This window comes from Corvus kubaryi, unplaced genomic scaffold (genome assembly GCF_017639235.1).
Source record: "Corvus kubaryi isolate FWS band 111438036 unplaced genomic scaffold, C.kubaryi_AGA036_p1.0 138, whole genome shotgun sequence".
Lineage (NCBI taxonomy): Eukaryota > Metazoa > Chordata > Aves > Passeriformes > Corvidae > Corvus > Corvus kubaryi.
In genome coordinates, this window is record NW_024580672.1 from 7,263,654 (window position 1) to 7,287,240 (window position 23,587).

Genomic DNA, 23,587 nt, shown 5'->3' on the forward strand with positions numbered 1-23,587 from the left:
GCTTTACCTACAATCTGGTTTGAATGGAGTGTTCAGGTATCAGTGTTAAATGTGTCTAAAGATAAACTTTGGTTTTTTTATACTTTAACGTTAACCTTTACCACTATGAGTTGCTTCTTGTGTTTGTGTGCATCATTCTGCATGAGAAATTAACTCAAATATCTGGATAAAAATTCAACCTTTGTTATGTGCTTTGCACTTAATGGGACTTCATCATTATTCAACAAAAATTATACATGCTGGGTCTAATTCTGATCAGTACAAAATTTTCAGCTGTGAAATTAGGTTTAGACTCAGAAGGTTAAAGGAAGCCAGATCCCTCAGCCCCACTGTCCCTCCCTCCTACCAGCCACTTAGAAATGGCAGGCAAGAGAATCACCCGTGGGACTGCTGAAGTGTGCTCCCGTCATTGCTCTGATGAGCTCTGGTCTCCAGCACAGGAAAGGAGCAAATATGCTGCCTTATCTTACTGCCTCATGTCATCGTCCTTCCTTGTATTGTGACTGGACTAACCCACATGTCATCCAGACATGGGAGCCATCTCCTCTGGCAGCAACATGAGGGATTAGCTGCCTGCCTGGCATCTGTGTACCAGATGAGGGGAAATAAAAGTTTCAGCTCACCTGTGGCTGAGCAGAGGTTTTTGGCTTCACACCATCACAACTCACATGTGCTGCTACCTCACGAGTTGATATGTCTGTGGCAACACCACATACTTCAGTTGCCAGACTTTCTCCTGTGCTTACAAGGGATTTTCTCATGTGGGAAAATCTACAAACTGTAGTGCAAACATCTCAGCTGCCCAGGCCTCTGGTTACATTTCCATCTGTCAGAACTCCAAAAGTCTCTAATGCATCTGGCAAACAAACAATCAAACTTGCAAATCCAATATGAAAGTGAAAAAACTTCCAGGCTACAAGACCTACTTCTATGCTTTGACCAAAACAAATCTTCTTAAAAATATAACACTTAGGTTCTAAACATTGAAAAACAATTTAAACATTTTTTAAAATCACAGTAATTGCCTCTAAATAAAAATCAAGGACGGATGTTTTCCCGTGTTGTATATGGTGAAGATGATGCTGGGTATTCAATACAGGAGAGGCAGACAGTCTGCTTAACCCAAGAGAATTCCCTCTAAGTTTCCTGCTGAACAGACACAGTTTCCTGTAAGAGTATGTTTGTCTGTGAGAAGCTATTATCCCCTCAGCAGTGTGTCTGAGAGAGACAAACCCTTGCTAAAGGGAAACTGAGCCCTGCTAAGAAGACAGTGAGACAGTCATTGCATCATTCAGCACTGATTCATCTTAGCCTTGACTGGTATCTGATAAACTATAAATAGCCTATGGTACATTTTAACACACTAATCACTTTCACTCATTATATTTGTTCAGATCAAACATAGGGAAACAGAAGGTGATAAAACTAAACATTAAAAACCCACCTACTTTAGACTTGCAACTGGAAAGTCAGCACTCAAACACCACACATCCTTTTTTCAGAATTTTGAGGGTTCAGAGAAGTACATTTAAGTTCGGTTTTGTTCATTACTAGGAAGCAGATGCTCCAGTGTAGTCCGGAACTCTGTCTCTTCATCTTATGATTTCCACTGTTCTCTCTAAACTCTCTTCTCATGCCCTGTGATCTGTTTAGCTCTTCCCTCTGCTTTTGACTTTATCCTCAGTGGAAAACCATGAAACACTTGTTACAAAATTAGCCTGCTTAATCCGCCTGCATACCAAGTTCTTGACACTTTCTATATTCCTACGAATCAGTATTTTAACCATAGTCTGTTTTCAACATATCTGACTTTTGGTATCCATTCCTTTCACCCCTTGTTCCTTTTCCTCTATGTACAAGGCACACCCTGATAACCAATTTCTATCCTCTACCTCTAAGTGTTGTTATCTATTCTCATAATTTTACTTAGATAACAGAGGGGTTTTGGCAATCTGAAATCTAAGGTACATAAAACTGAAAAGGGAGTAACGTATATAGGAAGAGGGAAATGAGTTAAAAGGCGGGCTCCTAATAAAACCACCAGGAATGTGCCTCGCTAGTGTGCCAATGAACTGTAATGCAGACCACAGGCATGACTACTTAACAAAGAGTTATAAAAACTCCTGTAAAATAGGAGCTCCAATCCAACCATTTACTTTTATCCAGGCATGCTTAGCTTTTAATCTAAATCAAACCCCTGTTTCCCCTGTGCCTTCCACAGCTAGCAACCACTTCCCCAACTAACTCCGTGTAAACGCTCCACATCACCAGTCATATAACATTAGATGTTACAGAAATTCTTGCTTCCACACTACAGACTGGCAGCTTCAATAAAGCTAACTAGAAGCACAACATTAATTATTGGACTTCTGCTTTTGACAACAAAAAGAAGAAACCTTCAGTAAGTAGCTCACCAAATGGCTGATTTATGCTCATAAACAATGAGGGGGCTATCATGAAAGGATAACGAACTTCAGATGTCTGCTGCAAAGTGCTCCCAAGCAAGCAAAAAGAATATTACTATATTTGCATCTTGAATACAGCTTTTAATTCCTTTTATCCTCCTGTCTCCTCCCTTGAAGCTATGCCTTTTTTCTACCCAAAACCAAAGGAAGAGACTTGGACACTGGCTTCTCTTTGAGTCTTCAGGTTCAGCCCACAGCTAAATCACAGCAGTTGTTTCTATGACATTTCCTGCCCCAAAGAACCAGCCTAAAATCCTACCCACATTCTCATCATGTTGAGTATTTCAACATCCTTTTCTTGTGAGCTATCAAGCACAGTCTTGTCTTGCTTCAGTTCACCTAGAAAGCAGCTGAAAAGATCAACTCTCTCACCTTTTCTCCATGACATCCTTTCCTTGTTGGCCCCCACACAAAACTGAAGCCCTTAATCCTATCTTTCAAGGCCTTCCTGCTTGCTGCCTATCTGTCCATCTACACAGAAGGAATAGCTCCCAGAACCATTCAGTTTGTTCATCACCACTGTGAAACCAGGAAGGCACCTCTTGCAAAAATGCATGCGTGCAAGGAGTATCCATTAAACAGGAACAAAAAGCATTTTGCTGTCCTTTCCCAAGGACACACAACTCTTTTTCCATGGTACACAGATAAGAAACTGCTTCCTTACCTTCTTCCGACTGCTTGGGCCTTTCTGTCACCCCGTGCTTTACAGCCAGAGCACATGCTGTATAGGAGAGGGTGTGAGAAGGGGAAGGAATGATGTAGGCACCACATGTTTACACAGTTCCAGCCACAACAGAGGTGTTCATCCAACACCTCAGTTCCTGGGCATTCTGACAATAAACAAACACAAACAGCATGTTCCAGTAGACAGGCTTCTTGATCCAGGCTGGGAATGCTGAATCCCTTCCCAGCACAGCACAAATTTCACAGCTGCTCTCCTTCCAGCTTGGTGCCGCTGAAGAGGATGTTCCTGATGTTCCCAACACTCAGCTCCACTCCCACCCATCTCACAGGAGCAGCCAAAGCTGTGTCCCCCTGGGCAGCTGGGGACTTGGAGCAGACCCTTGCACTGATGCACCTCAGCTTCTAGGAGACCCCCTTCCTGGTTGAGTGGGTGTCTGGTGCTCCTGTGCTTGCAGTGAAGATGGGAAATCATGACAGCAGGCCCAGAAAGTGATTCACAGCTTCCCAGGAAGAGCTTTCCTGTTGAGATGACTGTGCTCACTGCCCTACCCACACTCTGCTGACAGACTGAAGCAAGTTCAAAGGGTCAGAGACATCACAACAGATGCTGGGGGAAGGGAATCGGCAGAGCCCACTTCAACTACATCACCAAAGAGAAGGAAGCGTGATGCCACCGCATCACACTGTGATGGGAACAGGGGGAAGGTGGATTTCATCTCCCTGCTAGCAGAAAGTAACATAAAAGCCTCTGCACCTGGGGTTCATTGCTCTTCTTCCAACTGTGAAGGTTGAGCACAGGTAAGGGTGAAAAATACTGGGGGCAGCAGAGAACTGGAGAAAATTCAGAAGCCACCTATCTTCCCCAGTGAGCAGCAGTGCCTGGCACAAGCAGCATCACCCTGGCTGTCTCACGCCCCTATGGAAACAGAGGAAACCATGTAATTCTGGAGGCTGGCAGGAAATTGTAGAGATCACCTAGTCCAGCCCCCTGCTAGTTTCAAATAGCACTTAGATACCTCAGGGAACTCTTGTTTCTGTGCCAGCCTGAGAGAGCTGATGGGTTTCAGGGCCTGAGCTGAAGTCAAATGTTTGTAGTAACTGAAACAGAAGGTGTCATTAACTAGGCTGAACACACCACAAGAATGTTCACAGTGCCATAATCAAAGGAACCTCCACCATACACACACAGTTGTTCCTCCACCCTTCTGCTTTCTCTGCATCTTTGGCGAGATGCAGTTCACTCTCTGCTGGAAAGCCGAGCAGCCACTTCATCTGTGTGCAAGAATAAAAAGACAAAGTGCCAAGAGTCATTTGTACAATGAAGACGTTGTGTCACAGGCTTCTTCATTATCTGTGCTGCTCGTGAAGGAACGAAATCAAAACCCTCAGTATGGGAAGCATTCGAGTTGACATTCAAGTACAAACAGCTTTGCTCTATCAGACTTTCTGCCACCAGAAGTGATTACATCAGTCGGAATTTGAATACACTCTGACCTAGATTTTTAGAAGCCCATAAAGAAGATGGTTATCCCAATCCACTTTCACAGATACATACTGAGATGCTGTTCTAATTGTTAAAAAATAAAATAAGTATTAAAAATCAACATATACAGACAGTGGGTTGAGAGCTGGACTTTGGGTGAGGATGGAAAGAATCCAATTAGGGAGTGGGAGCAGTAGAATTTTTTTTCCACAGAAGCATCTGGGTATTTATATTTTATATCACTGTTTGAATATCAGCAGGAATGTTGTAAGCCAGTTGACCCAACAGAGTTAGTTAATTTCCTGGTCCTGCTGTTAGGTTTGTTATTAGCCAGTGTCTGGTAATGTTTGGGAAATGAGTCATCTCATACTTATTATCAGTAATATTGTTTTTTTCTTTGTCATTATTTCTAAGTTCATCTCAAAAGCAGAGTTCAATGGAAACCTTACAGGAGTCATCTACTGCTTCTTTTGGGAAGACATCTGGCACACCTGGGCCTGGTGTCAGGTCCAATCAGAGATCTACTGTTGCTCTACAGTGATTTATGGAACAATAAATTAGTGTGGAGCCATAAAATTTATTTCTTATAATATGAAGATAGAAAAGTATCAAAATTTTCTCCAGGAAGCAATAAGTCAGAGTTTTATGGTGGCAAGGAACTTAGAGTTTTTAGTGGGGAGGACAAATAAGATGATGGTGCTGACCTATTTTATTTAATAACTTCTAGTATCCTCCTTTAAGTTTTTAATATTCAAGAGGAATGTTTCTAATTAAGCTGAGTTTATAGGGAACACATCTCTAACCTCTAAGTGAGAAAATGCTTCTATAAGCACTCAAAAACTACTAACTGTTGCAATATACTTTCAATTTCCTCCTTGTGGGCACCCATGCCACAAAGACAAGTTTGTCATAGGCAATTTAGCAGTAAGTGATTGTAATCCACTGTTACAAGCCTCCTCCCCTGCCTCTCTGGGGATCCAACAGCTCACCTTAAACTGTCTTCCTCCCTCATAAATCACATCCGACAGCCCTGCTATTCCGGCTTCCTTTCCTCTGCACTGTGCTCAGTTCTGCTCCCTGTTCATGATTTCCTTCAGCTCCACATTCCCCATGGTTCAACTGGTTTCCCAACTAAAATAACCCATCAGGATTTTGTCTCTTTCCTCCTTAAGGAAAACAGTAGTATCCAAAGGTACTCAATCTGCCTTCACAGAAGCTTGCTTTTTCTTTTTTTTTTTTTTCTTCCTTTCTTTTATTTTTGGGCTGGGGGGTGGGGTACTTTTGTTTGTAAAGAAAATAAAAGACAATGATGCCAGAACACATTTTCTTCCTTCAGTCTCACATTCAAAATATCTTTTAAACTTGCAGAGCACCATTAGGAATCTCAGCTCTGTTTCTGACTGTGCTTTTTGCAGAAAGCAGTGTCCCAGGCTGCTGAACTCTATGTGACTTTTAAGTCCTTTGAAATACAGGCCACCCTCCACTTCAGCCCATTTCCAACAGGCTGAAGCCCTACATCTCTTTAATCTTGCCCTGCCCAGCATGTTACTGAGGAATTCTTTGCTCAGTCTCATTCCTGTTTGTGGGATACACAATTAGGGATTACACTGGCCTTCAGCAAAGAACAGAGTTCAACAAAAGAGCTTTGTAGACCAAACTCATACAAGCTTTAGTGACCTCTTCAGTAAATAATTAGCCTCAATTCTGAATTACATGTGGTATTTTCTATAGGATCTAGCACCTATGGTTATGACTCCTGTCAAGCTAGAAGACATGCAATCAGAACAGGATTTAAGCAATTTAAGCAAGCAGGAATTAAATTGCTTTGTATGTGGCAAAATAATTCCAGGGCATGAAATAACCCACAGCAATTAGGGTGAAAAAAACCCAGTCTGTAAAATAAACACACAGGGATGATTCAGCTGCAAACTGCAGAACTACCAACTGCTTTCAGGAGTGGCGGGATGCAGAGCCTTGCTTGCACTGTTAGAAAACAGAAGCTGCATTTACAGGCTTTGCTTCCAGATAATCCACAAAGCCAAAATAAATCTCAAGCAGAATGAGCACCCAGTAGCAGAAATGTCATTATTTTCAGGATCTGCTTTATGTAAATTCAGTGTACAGATTTTGTACAGCACCTTCAAAGTTGATTACATTCTTCATTCCCTCCTGACATCAAATCATCCATTGAAATAGATTAAAGGATTAAAATACCCAATAAACCAAAATAGACACTGTCAGTAGTGCAACTAGGAAGAGCTTATGAGGTTTAGATGAAATATGCATAATAATATGCAAAAAATAGATGTCTGTGTGCATTCCTAATTGTTATACAATACCAAAAGGTAAAGCAGAGTAAAGAAAGGTAAAGAAAGAAAGGAAAACACTTGTTTTTTTTGTTAAAATACAAGAACATATCCTCCAGAGATTATGTCATGCATTAAATGATCACATAGAAGCTAGACAATTTTCTTCAGAATGAAAACTAAATTTTTGCTGAAAAGATGCACATTTGGGTTATTAAAAACAATTAGGAATTCTCTATTATTCTTGCTTGAGAGAAAGATCAAATTTTAAAGCAACAATTCTATGTGATTCATTTTCATTTTTCAAAAGCAAATGCTTTTAATTTTGTTTTCAAATTAAACTTATAATTCTGAATCAATATAAAAATTTAAAATGTCAAGGAATAGATTATGTAACATTCCTTTTTGAAAAAATGGAACTTAAAATATCCCACTTGGTTTGATTCCAAATGACTGTTTTTCCAAGCGAGGCCATTAAAGTCACAGAGCTCTGATTTTAGTGTTCGGCTGTGTGCAGCTGTTTCTAGAGAGCTCTGCACATCTGGGCACCTTTCCCACACGGTCCCTGGAAGAGGAAGGCCAAGATTCTGCCCCTGCAGAGGCAGGTGAGGACACCAGAGCCCAGTGCTGTGCCCCAGCCCCGAGCCTGCCTCCCGTGCTGCTGCAAAGCTGTTCCCTGCAGACACACGGAGTTATGGCCACAGGCACGGTGGGGTTGGGAGCTCGAGGTTACAAACAGCAGAAGTTAAGGAGGAGAACAACAGCTTGAGGGCAGAGGAACAAGAGTCTGTGGGACTCATCATTAGGAGCAATATGGAGACGGTAAGGAAAACTTTAAAGGATGGGATAAGACTAAATGTATAGAGGGGGATAAAAGCAAAAAGGAAAACAAAACCCAAAAAGACATTTTAGGAAGTACTTTTGAGTGAAGTGCCAGAGCTTTGCATCCCAATGGAATCACAACAAGTCTCTGTTTTCACTTTCTGTTTTCACTTCAGAGTGAGCTTTAAATACATAATTTAAATCACATAAATGTAATTTATCTAAATTCTTATATTAGACAAATGTAGTTTATCTAATTCCTTGCAGAATATTTGCACGTCACTTAGCTGATATGTCCCAGTATTGAGCAGTTTTAATTGCTTAGTCCTCAGCTCACCTGACTAGGAAAGGAGCAAGGAGACCGGCTCTCTGTTTCTGCAACTCTTAGGGAAAGAGGTCACAGTGGATGCTAGGCACATTTTGTGATCCATTGGCAGCTTCACTGTCTAGACAGAAAGCAAGTCCATCACTGGGTGACCACTTGTGAGTTTCTCTCTTCTCAAACTTTTATCTGCACCACTTAGTTTTCCTACACGAGTCACACATTCTTCATTACAATTCTGGACCATCACATCATCAGCATCGCTCAACCCTCTCTAAAGCTGAATCCTTTCTTTTCCACCTTGGCCAGCCTGCATCCTATTAAGTACAACAGATGAAGGCAACACCAGTTGAATATATTCTGCACAGATCTATGGCTAAGATTTAGCATCTGTGTTGCTCATTGCTTCCTGGGGGACCAGTAATTAACATTTTCAATCAAATGAAGTCTAGTCACCTAACAGCCACAGTAAAGTTTGGAACTGGCTACAAGAACTGTGCCTATTTCCAAGAAAATACTTCCATTATCCCAATTTCCAGGGGAAAAAAAATGTTCCAAAATGTCATAACCTATCAAAAAATTTTAAAAAGTATAAATTCATGAGTGAGCCTTTTCTTTTCAAAAAAGGCTGACAGTGGCTGATAATATGATACCCAAAAATCCTGATAGAGGAAAGGCTTTGACAGACACTGTCTTATTTTCTCAGTGTGTGATTAGAAGAGTTGCGAACTAACAGCACTTCTGATTCCTCTCAATTTTCATTTCCTCAAAAGGAAGCCTGAGAGTAAAGTTGACCAAGAACCAGAAAGTTTTTGGAGGTAAAATTAGCATTGCAGAGTGGCATGGCATCAGGAAAAAAAGAAGGTTGAGGGGAAAACCATCCAAGAGAAAGAGAACTATAAGTACAAAAATATCAATATTCAGTGAAGAGCAATTTTCCTTGCTGCAAAGGCAGAGATACTTAACCCCAGCCAGTGTTTGCACTAGTTATTGCCACAGATTTCATCCTACTACCTTTTTAATGCTGCTTGATGTCTAACCCAGGATTTCACGTGAACAGGAAACTCCCACTTCACCACAAGAAAAATTCTGCTCTCTCTGTCCTTAAAGACTGTTATTCCCCTTTTGCATTACAAAGTTGAGAAAACCCCAGAAAATATTTCAGATCCTTTTATTTTTGAGTAAGCTTTTTTCCCCACCCTTCCAGATTCAGATGTTAATTTTGGCTCTTGGGGAACATTGCTGAAGTCTTCATCAGCACTTCCTTTTTCTTGAAGTGGAGGTTTAAACTTCATCTTGACATGCTGCAAGCCAAAACCAAGCTTCTACCTGGCGGAAAGGATTAGGGCCTACTCAAAATGAGGGGGAGGAAACCCCAAAACTTTCTATTCCAGAGGCAAAACCACTTATATCAGCCAGGATGACACAACTCAGATCAATGAAATACCTGCAGGCAGCTCGGAATGCTTTCAGAGTATTGCGCAAACAAAGCCAGCACAGCTTGTTCCAACCAACCTCCAAAAGAGATTTCTGGAACTGGTAACACAATGCTTCAGTCAGCTGTCACTTGGTCAAGATGATACCAGAATGCTAAAGAGAAACTATATGAAGAAAAAAAAAAGAAGAAAAACAGCTGGAGTTTTCATTTTCAGATATGCTACTGAATTTGTTCCCCCTCTGAGAAAGTACTAAGAGACGTAGGAGCAGGAGAGGGGAAAGGGAGAATGGGGAAAGCACTGGAACCACCCTGTGCAAGGAGGCTTTCTGGAGGTGGGGATGCAGAACTGGGAGTGCTGAGCTGGATGAGGTGAGGGCTAGTAATTTTCAAAGACAAATAAAAGCAATTTGCAATTTCTAAGGAAATTCTTCACATTGATTTCATATTCACTTAATGTGCAGTACTTTTCCTCTCATAAAAGATTACTTAATTTGATAATTAATATCTCTACTCACAAAATTTATATTGGCTTACATTATTATCATGGAATCTTGTGTCTTAAACTCATCTAAACTAGTTAAATTTTTTAAAAAGTGATTGACCTAGGAAAAAGATATACAATAATGATATCAGAAACAGCTTTTGGTCAGAGAGTATTAAAAACACAGAAAGTTACACATGCATGCGATTAAATCACATCATTTCTGCACCTTCACTTAGAACTGCTGACATTCTGTAGGAAGGCTTCATTGTCTACCATCATCAGTTGTAAAATCATGTGGGCTCTGAAGCTAGCTACCTCCTAGGATTCGTTCCAATCTTCCTACCACTCAATTTTCCCTGTGGTCAGTCTGCCACCACTCCCTCTCCTACAGCACTGACCAAGAGCTGCTCTCCACGAGTAGGGGTCATGGCTCTGGTGGTGTTCACCTTCCTGTGAAGAAGTGTGACACTGCTGAGCTCATCATGAGGTTTCTTCTGCAGAACTGCTCACTTGGGATCATGAAGTGGCTCCTGATTTTGTCACTCTTTTCAGTGAAAAATAAAATCAAATCAAAGAAACTGCTTGTGAGCTGTAAATCCTCATTTCCTGTGAATTACTGACTTTGTTAAACACTGCAACCACAAAAACCACAGAACCTCTGCCAGGCCTGCCTTGATGCAGCAGTGTCTCCAGCTACCTCCAGGCTTTCTATACTGTCCCACAAAGTCCTCACTCCTCTCCCATGTCCCCAGAGCTCACCCCACACATATACCCCTCCAAAACATCTCTCTTGTATCTTGCTTGGCCTTAAGCAGGGGAGCAGACAGTACAGGCTGCAGTTAATGTTTGTGCAGGGCTAGCACACTGCTTTCACACAGAGTGAACCAGGGTCATTTCCTTCCCTAAATGGGCAGTTTAAATGGTGCAAATACCTCTTGCCTCTGTCCAGCTAGTGATTTCCACAAAATGTGAGAGCACTTAATATCTTGGGACCTCTCCTGCTCTGTCCAATTGTGCTGAGCTGTGTATCAAGCCCACAAATTACTGGAAGACTCTGACATAAGCTGCAGTTGCGTAACTTGTTTCCTTCTGAAACTGAGTGAAAAACGACACTATCACTACCACACAAGTTTCAGCTGTCCTGGTCTTTACCTGGGGGGAAAACCCTTAGGTTGCTCCTGAGATTGAGCATGCATGTCCACATCTCCCCCGTCACTGCTCACTCATGGTCCTTTCTGCAGATGTTTGTCTCTAACTACCAGCCATGACTCTGGTTTGTTGTCATCTGCAGCTTTCTTACACCACACTGCACCTTACATGCCATAGTTTTTTATATATATGTATGTAAATACCAAAAGAAAAAAGAATGGGGAATTCACACACACACATATATATAATATTTATATGTATATGTTTTCATATAGAAATAAAATGGAGATATATATGCACTACCCTGAACTGGACAATCACCATACGTACTGCTGGACAATCACCAGAAGTGCCACACATCCATTTCTAATAATCTCATCCTGGAATTCCCGCTGAAACAGAATGAAAATGCAGTTGGACCTTGAGAGCCACTGTCAAAGGTAGTTGGACAGAATACCAGCTACCTTTGTGTAACTTAAGTCCAAACTTGAATCCTGCTGTTTTTCTTATGCCACTGTCAGGATTTTTTACATTGAAAGGCAGAAGTACCTTAAGTATACAGCTGCAACAGCATAATTATTAGAAACCTCTTACAACAGTGGATTTTACACCGCGGTTGATGTACGTTGCCAGAAGCAAAACAAACTTCTAAATCCCTCTCCTTGCCATAGCCAGTTGGAAGCTTAGTAGGTGTTACACCTACATTAAATAATCAAGATTTGTAATAACAGCACTAGGAAATAAAAAAGAATTTAAAAGCCACATTACTTGTTTAAGTATTAATGCTTTGTAGATAACACACACATCAGCTTTTCAGGTATCTGAGAGGACCACCTACTGCCAAGTCAAACTTAGGCATCTGTGATGAGAAAGTTTTGATTAAATTCTTCTAACAAAGAAGTAAATACAACTTTCACAAAAAACACATGATAGATTTCTTCAGTCTTGGTTTAAGAGTTCACTGTAGCTACCAGGACTAAGTAACTTCTGAATGCAGAAGGCCCACACTATGACTTTAGCCTCTTGGGGGACAGTTTCTTTCCTCTATTTATATAGCTCCAGGCACCTAGATTTTTGTCAGGGTTTCAAAATAATACTATAAATAAATAATAGTAATCGAATTAGTTCTAACTGCAAATACTAGGATCTAGCAGGATGGCTAACTTCTAGAAACAGGACTGATGCTAGTACACAAGCACTAATTTATGCCACTACCCTATGATTAAGAGGTCTAAAAGAAAAGCAGCGAAGCAGTAAGCTGAAGTTCAATAGACAAAGGAAATAAAACAGAGAATCAGCTTGTTGTGCTGGTATGGCTGAGTGCATGTGCCTTTCCATATTTTACATGCTCTGCTCTTTTGTTATCTGTCCATAGCTTTCAGAGTTTAACAGTGCTCTTCTGCAAGCTGTGCCAAGTGCAGAGGGAAATGAAATTCCTTCTTCTGAAAAATGGCTCAATTATTCAAGATACAAATCTGAGTCACAAAAAGAGAAACAAAAAAAATGCATACAGCATATTGGCTAAACTATGCAACTGATCTCCAGAAAGAAAAGGAAGTAGAGCAGTAGACATAGAGCCCAGGTTCAACAGGGGTGGGAAGTGAGGTTATTTATGAGCATAGCATCAGGGTCAGACAAAATAGTAAACTCTCAGTCATGGTACTTGCAAAAGGGTGTTGCTATATCGATTTGTTACCCACCAGACAGTGGCAAGGTCCAAGTTAGTGATTTTTCTTCAGCTTTCTGGTTTAGGAAACAGGCCTGCTACATAATACAAAATGGAGATGACATAAACTGGAAAAGCAGTTCTCCACAGGTGAGTCACAAGAAACACCAGACAAGGGTGAATGAGCTGAATTCAGCTGAATCAATGATGAGCCACGGCTGTGGGAACAGAGAAAGGACATGGGAAACAATCAAACGCACAGGACAAGTAGTTACATAACCTTTTGCTTTCCTCACCACAGTAGTAGCAAAGCTAATAAGCCATTATTAACTGTGCTGAGGCTCTAATTTTGGGTTAGGCCTGATCACACTGGAATTGTTGCTGACAAGAAATTCTGACACCCTCAAAGGCTGCATCCTGCAGCTCTACATCAGCACGGCCCTGCTGACCCAACCATGCTGGCCCCACCAGAGCCCCTTCCCCTCACTCACCATCTGTGTCTGCCCAGCTTCCTCACCAAAGCACCTGGACCTTGACTTACACCCAGCCAGGAGACCACAGGAGGATTTGAGCTTCCCCACCACCACAGCAGCAAAGTCCAACATGAGTTCCCTAAACTAGGAGTCAGGACAGAAAAGTTTTCTCCCCTGTTTCTCTGAGCCTGTCAAATAGGTTCTAGAGAGGCAGGTGGGAAGGCAACAGAGGCTCTCCCACCCCCAGGGGGAAAGACTTTGAGAGTAAATACCTGAAATTGAAGCCAGCCTGCCTGGAGCTGAATAGAAGAGGAAAAGGGCCAGATCAAGAGCTTGGCTTCTCAGACATAGTTCTCCAGGACAGGTTGTGAGGAATAAGCCTCCATTTGCAGCAGGACTTGTGTGTGCAGTGTATTACAGATTCTCAAGGGATGCAGGCACCTGGGAGTGATCATCTGACTGCCCAAGGGATAGAACGTGGCAAACCTGGCAAAGCAGCTGGCAGGACTCAGCCAGTTTCCTTAGGGGACGAGGGGAGGTTGTCAGCAGCTGCTCAGGAGAAGTATTTTGGCATTACCAGGAAAGGAGAACGCCAGTAGAGATTGCTAGGATAAAAACAGAGGGAAGGCAGCTGGTGGGCATCTGCTTTTTCTGTAAGCTCAACTGAGAAGGCCACTTCTGATCATACAGGTTTTGTAAGTTGCAAGTGTCAGGGGAGCTGCTTGTGCAGTTTTAAATCACTCCATTTCCCGAGTTCATTTTTCTAGAGAGCTTGGCAAATTCCACTGTCTCAGCTGTTTAGACTAGTTCCGGAAGTTTTGTAAATAAACCCCTTAAAGGCGCTGTGCAATTACCCATGTGTGCTGTTTCTTAGGGGTGTAATTTTTCACAGCTGCTGTGAATGACTGAAAAGGTGTGTAAATAGACACCAATAAAATTTCTAGCAGTGGTTTTTCATGATCTTTTGGGAAAGAGAGTGCATCTTTCTTACCTTAAAAACAGTTTTTTCTGTAGCTCATCCTAGATTTTGGACTACTTAACCCCCTGAACTCTTTGCTGCTTAGTTCTGAGGACAAATAAAAGATGTGTCATCTAAATTCTCCCTGGAAGTATAGGTAACACATCCTTCCACATCCCTTTAAATCACATATCTGTAGTATTGAAGTCTCTCTCAGTAGACTGAAATCAAAGTAGTTGCATTTCTGCCTGCCTGGCCTACTAACCATCCACGTTGGATTGTTGGCTTTTTGATTTTCCACAAGTAAAACCTGCTATCTCAAAACTGAGCATGGAAGAGGCACTCCAGTCCATGTGCCTGTAGGTCTTTTTAACTTAAAGCTATGCTTGGTGACACAAAAATATATTCGCATTTCTGCTGACCAAAGGTGGAGTTCCCTCTTGCAGGTCACTGTGTTTTGCTGCTGTGGGAATTTCCAGAAAGAAAGAGATAACAATAAGGAAAGGCTGTGTGGGGATGTGGGGTCTGTACCGTTCCAGCAGTAAGAACCTGAGGGATGAAAGCATCTGTGCTCTGGTGGGAAGGATATATCAGTGCAACACTCCATCCGTGCCTGGCAGCACTGTGTGCTGCACCAAGGGACAGAAATGGAAGTGCTTTCTCATCCTCCTTTCTCTTCTTCCCCTGCCCACACCTATAGCCTTGGTCATGGCAATCATTCCAGACTGGGAGACAAGGTGATTAGTAAGCTTTTAAAATCTTCTCTTTAAGAAGAAGACAATTTGAATAGAAGGATTAAAAACTCAGCATCATTTTCCACAGCTAAAGGGCCCTGTGCGTTCTGTTCCCTTTAAAGCTTGGAATGCTTATGCTGGTTGGTTTGGGGGAGAGTGTGGGACTTTTTTCAGTAAACAACTTCAAATTTCCATAAATTAGAAACACATTTAAGTTTTGGAAAACAATTGTTTGGCAATTGCTTTTACAAGAAAACCATGCTGCAAACACAGCTCCAGGCTGTGCTACAAAGATGTTTCAGGTTGGATTGTACTGAGCAATGCAGGACCAGAGTCAGTATCTGAGCACGCAAAGCCAGGGCCTTTGACGTGGTTTACATGTAAATGTGATGGTTGGTTCACATTCCAGTCGCTCTCTTCCCCGAGGAAATTTGAGGATAAAACCACTGGGGGTTCATATTTACAGAGAGTCCAAGACAGACGATTTTTTCAGATACAGAACCATTACCAGTTCAAAAATGGCTGCATGGATGTAGGCAGGTAATAGTGGAAGCTTAATACTTGTGCATGAAAGCAAGAATAAGTGAAACTGAAGTGACTGCTGAGTTCACTAAGATAAAACCACATCAGTGAGTCACTCCTTCCAATGATATTGAGAGGCAAGATGACATGTTCTGTCATCACAAATTGCTTCAAAACTAATTTAGACATAGCATTACCCAAAGAGATGCTAGTTTTTAATTTAATCCAGATAACACTCTAGATTAACCAAGTCACTAAATCCATTAATGATACAGATTATTTTTCAAATCATAAAAAATCATAAGAAATCATAATTATAGACCGGAACTGTGTAGGCTTTCCCCTGTAAAGTGCTTACATTGATCAACATAGGGGAGGACCAGGCCTTTTCCAGAGCTGAATATTGGCTCAGCATGGTTTTAAGTGTCATATGCTCACTCTGAAGCTCATGAGGAGCCCACTTTACAGCAGGACTGAAAACACACCTACTGAGTAAAAACCTGTGCCTTGCACTGTTGTACTGTTATCTCAAAATTGCCAAACTGAGTATCATTTGAAAGACTCAGGCTAAATTTCAAGCGAAGTATAGGACTAAATTGCCAGTGAGAATTTGGGAACTCCTGCAATTCACAAGAGCTGACAAAGAGTTCAATATTTAATGTGTGCCTAAGAATTAAGATAGAGAAATAAATCTTATTTCTTCTGAAGATACAAAGTGGACAATAGCAACAGCAAAAAAAAATCATTTTATAGCTTCAAGAGTCTCTGCAAATATCCTCTATTTACTCACAAGGACCACAGTTTAGCTTTCAGCAGATTAGATAAGAAGTCTGTGGAACAACACGTCACGTTATAAGGAGGAAGGAAGCTAGGAGCATTTTGGAACAGAAGAGAGAAAGTTTGGTTTGGTTTGCTTTTCTTACATAAACCCTTACAAGCAAGTGTCATGCCTTTCCTTTTGTCTGGTAAAGACTTGTGGTAAAGGCCATGGGGAAATGCAAATATAGGAAGTAACATCTGTAAAATCCTGTTTTAAAATCTCAGCACTATCAGTACACAGAACCTGCTGTCCTCTCATGCTCAGTGGCACAGTATATGCTGAGCTTTCAATGAAAACAGGAAAAAGTCAACCCTTATTTGCTTTATGTCCAGTATATGTTTTCATTGAATTGCAAAGGCCTGAAGTTACGTGTTTGTTTGGGTCTTCTGCTCATGAATGTTTTTCTCACATGTACATCTAAACTTTGACTAAAGTACACTGCTACAGAAAGCACTTCAAAGTGCACACAACATGCAAATGGATTCAATCCCTCGGAGTTTAGAACCTAAGCTACCTTCAAAAGGATTGGAGAAATAGGGAAAATGTATGCTAGGATTACATCATGAGGACGAAATACAGGTATTTCTAGTATGGGATCCACGCATGTGTTAGTCAAATATTCATTTAACAACTTTTGGTTTTTTTAGTGATCCAAGTTCTTGCAATAATGAGCTTTTATACTGAGGTTCCAGGTCTGATTGGCTAGAGATTAGGTACAGATATAACCTGGGGGAAATTTCATATTTGAGGAAATGCATTCTTGCTGTGTGTCTGAACTGATGCAAATGTTGAGGATGTGAGGGAGAGGAGTAGGCAGGATCATTGCACAGCACATTCCACTGCCAGTTTGATCATCCCCAGTAGCTGTCAGGCTACGCTGTTACGCCAAATCAGACAATCGTCTTACTTGTCTTGACAATAGCAAGCATAGTTTTGCCTGCAGCTGACTAGAACTCCCTCCAGGAGTAAAGTACTGTATCAACTCTTAAGCTTCATGCAGATAGCAGAATAATCCCCATGAGTTTAGTTACAACCTTTCTTGTGGGTTTTGCTCATAGGCTTCCTACGGCAACATATCCAAGTACCAGTTAGCCTTACCCTTGCTTACTCAGAGAGTCAACAGTACATGAAACAGGCTGTTATAGTGTACAGTTACAAAACACAGTATAAGGTATAACTCATTGAAACCACAGATTATCAGAATGTGCTAAGCTGAATTAAGAGGGATTTCTAGAACTGAAAGGATAACTTTGGGACATCTCAAAATGGATAAACAGCTCAAAGAAATCAGAAAATGTTTTTTGCCTCTTGCATTTGGCAGAAAAGAAGGAATACTTCCCTGTCTTTCTAGAACACACCAAAATACTTAAGATTACAACCATCAGAAAGACTGGGGATTCTTTCTCACAGCTTAATAGATGAATGGCAGATTCCAGTATTTTTTTAAGCCTCAGTTTTTGCTCTAAATATGCATCATGTTCTTAGCAAGGAAAAGAAGGGTTGCTCTTCTGTGATATCCAGAGAGCAGAGAGAGTAGTTAAGTACTAAGATTGCAGCATTTTTTACTGTTTATGTAGATGTTTATGAAAATTATTTCCTGTTATCAAAAAGATGCTGCGTCTCAAAGTGCTGTTCCCTTTATAAATTCACATTGTTGGAAATACTAAGGGTTCTCTCTTCTACTGGACAAACAGCCTCTGTAAGGTCACACAACCCTCTAGACATAACATAAGGGCAAAGACATTTTTGGATGATGATGTGTAAGTGTTCTTTCCACACTTTCTACATTATTTGTGCTTTCTCTGTTTCCATCATTATCCTGGGAAGTTTATTATTAGTAATACAGGATAGATGATTACAAGCATTAAAATGTTTTGTAGTGGACATTAGACGTCCAAGTGGATGTCTGCTGAATGAGACATCAAAGACTTGCATATCTCTTCATGCCTAAGTTTTTCAGTGTGACTTCTGTGAGACTACATTTTGATCTTCTGTATTTAATGTTCTTCTAGCAAAACATAGCCATTTTGTTCTATGTCTTAGGATCCTGAAAGGTTTGATTCTATTCCTCTGAAATCTACTTGAAAGAACAATCTACTTTGTAGAAAACCTGTTTATATTCCTTCCCAGGTTTTTTTCATGCAAGTAACAATTAATTTATATGATTGTGAAGGACCAATGCTCCCTTTTAAGGGGCTGCTTAGAGAAAATTTTTCAGGCTTCTCAAAAATACAATAATACAATTGCACTATGACTTTTTAAACTGCATTCTTCAATATTATGTTTCTATAAAATTGAAAACTATTTTAAAATAACATATGACTCTAGAGAAAAAGTAAATGGTTCACTTTTGAAATAACATTACAATACTTTAATAATAAAAGTCTGCAACTCTGAAACTGAAATTGATGTCAGTCTCTTTTCCCAGGTAACAAGGGAAAGGGCAAGAGGAAATGGCCTCAAGTTGTGGCAGGGCAGGTGTAGACTGGATATTAAGAAAAAGTTCTTCACTGAAAGGGTTGTCAAGCACAGGAACAGGCTGCCCGATGAAGTGGCTGACTCGCCGTCCCTGGAGGTATTTAAAAGATGTAAATGTGGCACTCAGGGACAGGGTTTAGTGGGGGACTTGGCAGTGTTGGGGTAGTGGTTGGACTCTATCTTAGTGATCTTTTCCAAGCTAAACAATTCTATGATTCTATAATTCAAGCAAATGATACCTATGCAAAAGGAACCATACCTGTTCTTAATACGAACAGAGGAATTAATAAAATGAAATGCAATATGATTTTTTTTAAATGACCATATTTATTCTCTATTAAAAAGAGACAGTACATCACAGTTGAAAATATAAATATCAAAATTATTTAACAGTTAGCCAACCACCCTGGCTTGGCAGCAGTATTTTGCAAAATCATTGCGCAATAATTTTCTCTGGCAGATTAAACTCCACAAAATCCATGATGTGTACCTTTTCTGTTTACATCATAAATCATCCTACAACAGTAGATAATGTTCTGGCGTATGTATAAAACATCATACAGTAACATGATACATGCTTTATGAAAGCTGGAAAGAAGGAAAGGAGAGAGAATGTCTCTTAATGCTTCCCTTAAAACTTTGACTCAAACTCAAGCAACAGATATTCACTTTCCCATTTGCAGTCACTTAGCACAGGCAGTTCCAAGTGCACATACAAATACACATATATTAAGAGGATTTGTTATAAATAGCTATTGCTTTTATAGGCAGCTTCAAATATACGATCTTCTGTATATCTTTAAAAAAATAATGTCCCAGTTTAGTCTATAAAAAATAAGAGTTCATCCACAGGTAAATACTCTTAATTAGAGTGTGACTCCATGAATGTCCCGAAGAGCTTGTCCCAGTGTGTAAAGTAAGGAGCATAGTTTGATTTGAATTTCAGGTGATGCAGATCATGATGTGGTGCTCCTCCGTACAATCCAAAAGGCACAAGTCGGTGAGTTGACCACGGAAGGTCATATCCTGAATGGTCCTCCACTGACAAACCAATGTTTACAAGGAAGAAAATCATTTCTGTCAAAGGATGGCATCCGAGGAGCAGTGGGTTTATAGCAGCAAAAAATCCCAGTGAGAGCAACTCCCATACACTGGAATACTGTGTAGTAAGGGCAAACGTCGACACATGCTTGTGATGCACCTTGTGGAAGGTCTTGTACAGCCAAGGCACCTTGTGATGAAGCAAATGCCACAGGAAGTATTCAAAATCAAATAGCAGCAGACAAACTGCTACTTGCAGCAGGACCTCAGGCAGCTCCGGAGCTATCACTGGTAGATTCATGGGTCTCCAGTACCAGTGTAGAAATGTCACCGGGAAGATCAAAACAACGTGGTGATACACACTTTGAATAATGCAAGGCACCATCATTCCAAGGCTTGGATAGTTCTGTGGCTGGATTTTGTATTTTCTCAAGTCTGGTAGTCTAATGCTTAAAAAGTCCAGTGCAATATATGGAAGACAGAAAGCCATGTATGCTGTAAAAGAAAACAGCACTGGAAAAAACGGTGACTTGATCAGTGGCTCCTTTGCGGTGACAAAGTCCCAAAGAGACTGCAGGCACAACCTGTCCCGCTGTGCCTCCATCGCAGAGCTGAGCAGCACTCGGTGTGACAGGCTGCAGTTCATGCTGATTGCAGTCTGAGGCAGCTGGAACTCCTTGCAGGCTTTTATCCAGCCTGCACAAGCAGTGACTCCACCCCACTCCACTTACATAGTATGTGTAGCTTTAAAGGGGAAGTTCCCTTTCCTGTCATACAGAATGTGATATAATGCATTACAATCTCAGAACAGAATTAGCAAGCCAAGGTAATCAGCAGAGCTCTACAAAAGACTGGCACTGTAGGAAAAACAAGCAGAAGTGCAGAACTCTAATGCTGGAATTCAGAGAATGAGAGCTGGAACATCTTCCACTCCACTTAGTGCAGACACTTAAAAAATTGCTGTTTCTTATTAATTTTGAATTGTGTCATCCTTTATTATCCTTTTGCCTTTATAGGTAAAGCAGTACAAATTGCCATGGATTTTTTTTTTTTTTTTAATGTGAGTGCTACCTAAACTCTAGGTCTGACCTGTGGATACCTGGTGGATAATGGCTCTGTGCAAACACATATTTTCTTAATGATCCCTTGGTTATACAACAGCCTTAGTTAAAACCTTAAGGAGACCCACGGTACACTTCTAGACTGGACGTGGTGGCTGGGACTTCTCTCTGTCTAACATGACATTCGAGGTCATGTTCTCCTTTACGTACCTGTATCTACTTAGTATGGAAAAATTCACCTGACATGACTAGATGCAAAATTGAGCCAACAACTTTTGAAGAACATAAGATCCCCCAGTTGCAGAGAGTATAGGGTAAAATCTCATTATGGTTCCAGACAGATGCTCAGTGACCAGTATTATCACATTATTACAATAGTCACTCCACATCTCAACAGCTGTTTTAGCAAGTTGATATGGAAATCCTCCTTTACCTGTGTATCAAACTAACATATGAACTTGAAAGATCCACCAGTTAGACCTATGTCCTTTAAAGGATCTTTCTCTGACCACAGGCAAGCACACCACAGGCAGAAGCCAGCAGGCTTGACTCCCAACATTCCTAATTTGCTAAAAACATTTAGAGGTAATGATGGAAGTTTTGATTTGACCACTAAGACATCACTTCTTTTGTGCCTTTAGAAAAAGAAAAACAAAGTTTTGAACATTTAGGGAAACAAAGCTTGCCATAAGCTTCCTATGAACTCACCTCTTTTGTCGGTAAAGCATTTATTCTAATATTGGAAATGAGCTCAACTTCCTGGATGACTTTATTAGCTTGTTCAGATGATTTTAGTTCTTTGCTAATCAGAAAAGTAATCTGAGGGGGGAAGTGTGAGATTGTATTTCCTTGCTTCTCAATAATCGAGAGTGATTAATTAGCAGTGACCTTTTCTGAATATACATGGATTTGTAACACTTAAGTTTGCTTTCAGTCTCAACTGTTTTCAATAGATTCTGCTTTCTCCTTAGGCTTCAAGAATTTTACTTAAACAGTAACATTATCTGTGCTATTATTCAGGCAATCAGCAGTTCCTTGTTGGAGACAGGTTTCTACCTGTTCCACATATATTTTGGAAGTAAATTCAGATTCTTTGCTGTTATGAGACTGTTCTGTTGAATTAATTTATTTAGATTGTTAACTGTCATAAATTAAAACCCAGTGCAAGACACTAATAGATGAGGATCTGTATCCAAGAGCTTCATTTCAATCTTCTGACTGCATTTTATCCTAACCTCTGTTTCACAGTAAGGCATTTATAACATGATCACCACCTGAGTTCAAGAATATTCATGTGATTTCCGTTGATTTATACAGTTACAATCAGAAATTAAGTCTCCCAGATGGGATAAGTGATCCTCTCTTATTAGAATTATGCAGGGAACTTTTTTTTTTCTATGATGTATTCCAAATCTCACTAAAGGGAGATTGACAGAAATTGCTCAGCTGCCTTAAAGACACTCCTCTGACTAATCCCTACAGATACGCAAAGTCTCAAAAAGTTTTAGAGCCATTGCTGCCTACAAGCTAAATTTTAAAGAATAGGCATTTTGCCTGCAGATAAGGTCGTAGAAAAATATTCTTAAATCCCTTAAGGAAAACTAACGGAACTCGGCAGTGCTATTACTAGGATACCCTGCAACACAAAGCCCAAGCAGGGCGCAAGCGAGCAGCGCTTACCTGGGAGGCTGGCGCCGCCCCGAGACGGGCTCCGCACCCGGGAAGGGGCTCCGCCGCACGGCTTGCCCCGCCGGCAGCCCGGCTGGGGACAATGAATCCTCAGCATCAGAGAGGGCAGACCCTCATCCCCCAGAATCCGAGTGCGAGGCGTCTGGCTTAGCCACCAAATAGCATTTATCACATATCTCCGCTCTGCTAACTTCGGTTTCCTTGTACGACACGAAAAAAAGGCAAAGTACACGCAAATCCTTTCCCTACCTAATTCAGCAACACAACCCCAGCTTTTTTCACTCAGCTTACAATGCTGCCAAACTTTCCCATGTGTTACAAGAATCTAAATGGCTCTCTCAAAAACTCACTCCTGCTACAGAGTTTAGGTTGAAGGGCACATAGTTTGGAATGAGGCCCCACAAAGGGTCTTAAATAGATTCCACATGAGTACAAGATACAGGCACCTACCCGAGGCTGCGCTGTTAGGTACAAGCTATAACGCAAACAGCAAAATACTAGATCTAGGGTAGGGAAACGAGGAAAGTTAGCGGGAGGGGAAACTAGAATCAACATATTGAAACTATGCAGCAGCAGAGGGAAAAATTCTTTTTCCTTCTTCCTCTTCTTCCCTTCTGTATGGTAGTATTGTTGTACCAGAGATATGGCAACATCCCAGAACATGCTGAGCCTTCTACCGGGAAAAACGTGGTGGGGAAGAGGGCTGGTGACTTGCTCAGAACCAGCGCCAGGGAAGCAGGACAGGCACCAGAGCAGCGGAAGGCAGCAGCACTGCCTGCTCTCGTTTTAAAGGAAGCTGTTACCGTGCTGGCACAACGCGGTGCTCACGCCCGGACTCCCCTGCCCGCCGAGCCGGAGCGGGCCCGCTCCGCCCGCAGCCCCGCCCGCAGCTCCGCCCGAGCCCCGCCCGCAGCCCCGCCCGAGCCCCGCCCGAGCCCCGCCCGCAGCCCCGCCCGAGCCCCTTCCCCGTTTCCCCACCCGAGAGCTAAGCA

The 23,587-nt window shown here is 41.3% G+C and overlaps 1 protein-coding gene across 1 annotated transcript; it reads right to left on the reverse strand.

Annotated features, from left to right (window-relative positions):
* Positions 1-19,114: 19,114 nt before the first annotated feature.
* Positions 19,115-23,452, reverse strand: CH25H (cholesterol 25-hydroxylase). Its single transcript, XM_042018910.1, has 2 exons — positions 22,587-23,452; positions 19,115-20,612 (listed from the first exon to the last, which is right to left on the reverse strand). The coding sequence occupies exon 2, from the start codon at positions 20,489-20,491 to the stop codon at positions 19,667-19,669; it is 825 nt and encodes a 274-aa protein (XP_041874844.1). The 5' UTR covers positions 20,492-20,612; positions 22,587-23,452; the 3' UTR covers positions 19,115-19,666.
* Between the last annotated feature and the right edge of the window lie 135 nt (positions 23,453-23,587).